The following is a 6,518-nucleotide window of genomic DNA, read 5'->3' on the forward strand; positions in this document are numbered from 1 at the left end:
AATCGGAAATATCTCGCTTTGAGTTTAATATTTCATCTTAATACATAATGGCCGTACGTTATTCATGTATAAGCTTGCTGTAGCATTCTAAATACTTGCGGTCACCTGTAAGTTCAGGCAGTTTATTAAATATTCCTTTTTTTAATTCAGAAGTACAAAATATTTGTCCACAATATTTGTCCACAATACTTGGTGTTTATCTTCAGAAATGCCAACTGCGATCACTTCAGAACGTAGGTTTATCGAATAGAAAGGCATGCAATAAACCATTTCTTGATAAAATTTGAAGAAATCAATGTTCTATTGTACTTAAGGAAATACACTGACTGACAGAGCAAATGCAACACCAAGGAGGAGTGGTTCGAAAGGGATGAAAGTTGGGGAAAAAACAGAGACGGCACGGAAGAATAATTGATGTTTATTTCAAACCGATATGCAGGTTACACAATGCGCACGGCATCGACTCAGTAGGATGTAGGACCACCGCGAGCGGTGATGCACGCAGAAACACGTCGAGGTACAGAGTCAATAAGAGTGCGGATGGTGTCCTGAGGGATGGTTCTCCATTCTCTGTCAACCATTTTCCACAGTTGGTCGTCCGTACGAGGCTGGGGCAGAGTTTGCAAACGGCGTCCAATGAGATCCCACACGTGTTCGATTGGTGAGAGATCCGGAGAGTACGCTGGCCATGGAAGCATCTGTACACCTCGTAGAGCCTGTTGGGAGATGCGAGCAGTGTGTGGGCGGGCATTATCCTGCTGAAACAGAGCATTGGGCAGCCCCTGAAGGTACGGGAGTGCCACCGGCCGCAGCACATGCTGCACGTAGCGGTGGGCATTTAACGTGCCTTGAATACGCACTAGAGGTGACGTGGAATCATACGCAATAGCGCCCCAAACCATGATGCCGCGTTGTCTAGCGGTAGGGCGCTCCACAGTTACTGCCGGATTTGACCTTTCTCCACGCCGACGCCACACTCGTCTGCGGTGACTATCACTGACAGAACAGAAGCGTGACTCATCGGAGAACACGACGTTCCGCCATTCCCTCATCCAAGTCGCTCTAGCCCGGCACCATGCCAGGCGTGCACGTCTATGCTGTGGAGTCAATGGTAGTCTTCTGAGTGGACGCCGGGAGTGCAGGCCTCCTTCAACCAATCGACGGGAAATTGTTCTGGTCAATATTGGAACAGCCAGGGTGTCTTGCACATGCTGAAGAATGGCGGTTAACGTGGCGTGCGGGGCTGCCACCGCTTGGCGGCGGATGCGCCGATCCTCGCGTGCTGACGTCACTCGGGCTCGCCTGGACCCCTCGCACGTGCCACATGTCCCTGCGCCAACCATCTTCGCCACAGGCGCTGCACCGTGGACACATCCCTATGGGTATCGGCTGCGATTTGACGAAGCGATCAACCTGCCCTTCTCAGCCCGATCGCCATACCCCTCGTAAAGTCGTCTGTCTGCTGGAAATGCCTCCGTTGACGGCGGCCTGGCATTCTTAGCTATACACGTGTCCTGTGGCACATGACAACACGTTCTACAATGACTGTCGGCTGAGAAATCACGGTACGAAGTGGGCCATTCGCCAACGCCGTGTCCCATTTATCGTTCGCTACGTGCGCAGCAGAGCGGCGCATTTCACATCATGAGCATACCTCAGTGACGTCAGTCTACCCTGCAATTGGCATAAAGTTCTGACCACTCCTTCTTGGTGTTGCATTTGCTCTGTCAGTCAGTGTATACAAATAAACATTACTAAACCACAAACCCCAAAGTGAGCTGAGTGCGCGGTTCGGGCTGTGTAGCTATTAACCTGCACGTCTGAAGATGGTTTCCCATCGTTCCCCATTTTTACACGTTTACCATAATGACACCACTGCCGCTCCCTCCCACTCATAGCTCTGTCTAGAATGTATCCCAGTAATCATTTTCTTTGCTCTGTATTAAATTGTCCTATTCCATGATCGCCATGAGACCTCTCTGAATCACTCTGTTAAAAACCAATGGCAGAAACACAAACAGTTATTGTTAACGTACTCAAGCAAGTTTTCCGGCTCGTTGGCTGAATGGGCAGTGTACTGGACTTCAGTTCTGAGGACTAACAGTTCAATTCCTGGTCGGTACGAGGATAGTTAATTCCTCTGGTTCAGGGACTGTATGTGATCGTCTTACACATATCCATATACCTAAAAAAAATCACACTTCCTACCATCACAGAAACACAAAACTGTGAATACACTCGCCTACAAGGAGTTGGAACCGCGTTAGTGCCGACACCGGGTGATTTGGAATAGGTTAGGAAAGAAAGAGAAAAATACTCAGAAAAGTTCATAACCCTGTCCAGGAGATAAGGTAAGGGTGTATTCTGCCCGAAGGCAGGTCCGAACCTCCACAGAGGTGTGCCTGAGCCGGAGTTTACGTACGGTAGGTTTGCCAGTTCCTTTCGGCTCCTCCATTCCCTTATTCCCCCACCAACAGCGCGTGGCAAGCCATCCACTTCTTGACCACGCCCAATGTTGCTTAACTTCGGAGATCTCACAGGATCCGGTGTTTCAACACGGCTACGGCCGTTGACCTGTCCAGGAGAAATGTTTGCGTTTCGGATGGTAAAGTCTGGTTAACTAATTACTGTTGTGGACTCGAGCATGGATACGTTGACAGTGATAAAACTCAGTTTTTAATTGTCTCAACTTAATAGGTACGAAATTAAACGAATCCACAAAGTTAGCTGCAAATAAGGGATCGTGCAAGCATTTAATTCATACACAGACGCTTTAGACTGAACGCTGAAGGATGTGACAGCTTATAATACATATGAAAAGCAGGCCCATCTCTGGGGAGATATTGAGTTTTTGTTTTCTTTCTACAAGGTGCTTGCGTCGCACCGACACAGATATATGTTATGGCGACGATAGTGTAGGAAAGGGTTAGGAGTGGGAATGAAGCAGCCGTGGCCATAATTAAGGTACAGCCTGACGTGATAATGGAAAAACCCAGACAGCCATCTTCAGCGCTGCCGATAGTGGGGTTCGAACCCACTGTCTCCCAAATGCAAGCTCACAGCTGCGCACCCCTAACCGCGAGCCCAACTCACTCGGTGATATTGAGTTCACAGAGCACTTTATCTTCTGGCATGGATTAGAGCAAGTTTATTGTTTACACTGATCTGGCGTTGCCAATACGATAGTGTCTGAGGTATGAGAGATGCCAATAAGGCCATTTCTTATACAGCCAGCTCCTGTGATGAATGGCATGAAGGCATTACAAATGGGTTCAATGTATTTCAGTGAATTTGGTAGACTTATAGCTAATATCATCTTCTGTTTCGGTGAGGAAAGCGACAGGGAAGTACCTCATTCGTCATTCCTCGAGTACGCCTCCTTCGCGGCTCCTATGCTGTCGGTGACAGCTGATAGTGGAACTGTTAAATATGTGGAACGTTTCCTTGACTAAACCAAAAACGCGGCTTACAATGTGCCTATAAAAAAAATACCATTGATGTTGTACGCTATTTTTTATTGGTATAATCTGTTGTTATATATAAGCTATTATTTAGTTGTAGCCTATTTGTTTTTCTAGAATGGTATAATCGTCGTATCTACTGTTTCTTAAAACATGGTGATCCTTTATTTGAACATGTGATTTGAGTAACTGACTGATTAATATAATTTCAGCTTAGATTAATTATCAATAAGAACAAGGAATACATGGCTATGGATGAGCACTTATTGTCGAGTGCATTGAAGATGGCTCAGGAGAACGTTGACTGGTTCAAGACGAAAGGAGCTCCTGTCGTCAGCTGGCTGTCGCGACATCAATCTACCTGAAATGAACAACTATTCTATTGGACCAACTGAAGATTTTAATTTATAATTTATGATACATCCTCCTGCAATAAAGTGACTACTCTCCAAGCTGTATCTAAATAACTATGTTAATAAATAATATGATATGATTAGGAAGAATATTTAATTGAAACATGTATTTATGTTTTTATACAACAGTAAACAAATTACTTCGGTGCAGCGCTTTTTATAATGCCAATAGTTCAATCCTCAGCCACTGACTACCAAGACAGGAGTGCTTTATGCCCAGTGCCCATTCCCAACATTACAGTTGAAAGGTTTTTGGTGTGACATGGTTGTACAAAATACGTGTGGCCCATTTTGAGGCTTCGGCTTTCCAAGACGACTGCTTCCCAACCAGAAGAACTGGAGATCGTGATCAACGTGATAACACCTTCAGCCGTACTGTTTGATTTTCTTAATCAGGTCTGCTGCCTCTAATATTAGACAGCTCCTCAGTTGGCCTCATGAGGCTTAATCCCGCAATCAAAAATTAAAATCCCTAGGAGTGTGTGTATTCTGGGATGTTGTCAGGGGTGATTTTCCATTCCTATGTGATCACAAGTCCTCTCTCTAGTAAGTGGATCCTCAATGCAGAACCTACACTTTCCTTCAGTGCTCTGACGTTTGCTGTGTGCTATGTTTTAGATTTTAGCCAAAATTCCCAGTAGAGAATGCTATGCATTCGCTGTATTCAAGTTTCCACAAAAGACGTAACTTATAATACGTTATATTCCTCCCACACACACATACTTGGCTTAAAAACTCTGCTCTGAATTATTGTAAACTTTGATTTATACTTGATAAACAGTGATAAAGTATCATGAAAAGTACAGTAATTTATAAATAACTTATTTATTATAAATTTCGAACGAAAACATGATAACTACTTATTAGTGTGCATAAAGAAGTACAACCTTAATTGTAAAAGTATGTTAATAAACGATAAACATAACCGAACACCTCTCCCCGCACTATAATATGAGAATGACGGATTCTCCTGTGGTAGTAGTACTCTTAACCCACTTGGCATCTTTACTCCAGAAAATCCACGTACAGCATACCATGCATAAAAAGTGATGTATGTAGGTCCACGCCAAGAAATTCGGAAGTTTGACCCAACGCTTTGTGCACAGTAATAGGAAATGCAGGAGTTACTGGAAGTGGATGTCGCTGCGTGCACATCCTAAATGACCTTTTGTGGAATCAAGGGTGATTCTGGGAATATGCATTTCTTTGCCGGATTTTTCATCAGTGATGATTTTCGCTGTAATTACGTTATTGCACAGGTTTGTTTAAATTATTCTAGTTTCATAGCATAACCCTTTGTTGCATTGTGTAACATATATGCAACATAGATTAACAAACAGTTTTGCACACCTCTGGTGGGCAGTTCATGAACCAATGCATGTTCCACATGTGTTCCAAGATGTTTATATAATATATTTGACCTTAGTTACTCATAGGTTGGCTGTACTGTGACCTTAGAGTAGCATATGATATGAGATGGCAGAGCCTACACCCCTTTGTTGCATGATGTAGCATATATTCAACATAGATTAACAAATTGTTTTGCACTCCTCTGGTGGACATTTCATGAACCAGTGCATGTTCCACATGAGTTCCAAGTTGTTTATAGAATACCTTTGACCTTAGTTACCCATTTCTATATATTTTATATAGGAACTAGTTGAATGGCAACCGTATTAAAGAGAATGTGTATTCATGTTGTAGCATATGTGCAGCATTATTGATATTTTTTCAATATTTTTCCCGTTCTATAAACCTTATGGAAAGTACAAAAATAACTTTTAAACAGAAAAATTAAAAAAATCATGCATGAAAGGGTTAAACTTTCCGATACATCAAAATTACGTAATAGCATTATTATTGCATTTCCTTTCATTTTCAACTCATGTGGTGGCATGTCCGAAATGTTCACCGAATTAAGGTATTCAGTTGTGATTTCAAATGCCCCTTCGGGTTGATATTTTATCGAGTCGTAGCTATGGTAGATTTTGCATTCTTCGGGAAGTCTAGCAGTGATATTGTTAATTCTATCGACATCTTCGGTGAGTGGCGCGAGTATTGCTCTATCTTCAATTGCTTCGTCATTTCCAGTGGCAAAGCAGTTTCCGAAATTTTCATCAATAAATTTGCCATTTGAAATGATATCTTGTGGCGATTTCCGTTGCATAGTCCTAGAAGTTATTCAATAAACTGACGTTACTCCGAAGCAACACGCATGTTTTCTTCGAGTGTAAACATCCTGAATAGTGGCCATAAAGATCATCCTTAATGGAAAGTTCTAAATTAATTTCTGTTTGCTCGTGGCTGTACATGAAGACATTGACGAAAGTCTCTTCCCAGTACCATCACTTTGCCACCTAGAGGAAGAGCCTAACTGCCAACTCTTCGTAAGAGTTGATCCATTACATCGAATCCGTATTTTGGAAGCATAGGTCCTTCATCCATACGAAAAATATCTGTTTCAGCTAATTTACTGGCCTTTGACGATCCTAGGTTCATACTCAAAACCGACTCTCGTGTTAGTGGTACTTTGTGTTCAAAGGTTTTACGAGGACTACGACCATTAGGGAGTAATATGGATACGATACCGATAAATGGCACACATTTTACATTAAGATGTGTTCCAGTAAGCCTGTTGTAGAGA

At 42.9% G+C, this 6,518-nt stretch overlaps 1 protein-coding gene across 1 annotated transcript in view; it reads left to right on the top strand.

Annotated features, from left to right (window-relative positions):
• The window catches only part of LOC136859064 (uncharacterized), a 792,234-nt gene extending 788,245 nt beyond the window's left edge, over nt 1–3,989 (top strand). Inside the window, exon 44 of the mRNA XM_068225768.1 lies at nt 3,674–3,989. Within this exon, the coding sequence (XP_068081869.1) occupies nt 3,674–3,826 (153 nt within the window). The 3' untranslated portion in view covers nt 3,827–3,989. The remainder of the gene's footprint in view (nt 1–3,673) is intronic.
• Nucleotides 3,990–6,518: the final 2,529 nt, after the last annotated feature.

The sequence above is a fragment of the Anabrus simplex genome, chromosome 1 (genome assembly GCF_040414725.1).
Source record: "Anabrus simplex isolate iqAnaSimp1 chromosome 1, ASM4041472v1, whole genome shotgun sequence".
NCBI classification, from domain to species: Eukaryota; Metazoa; Arthropoda; class Insecta; order Orthoptera; family Tettigoniidae; genus Anabrus; species Anabrus simplex.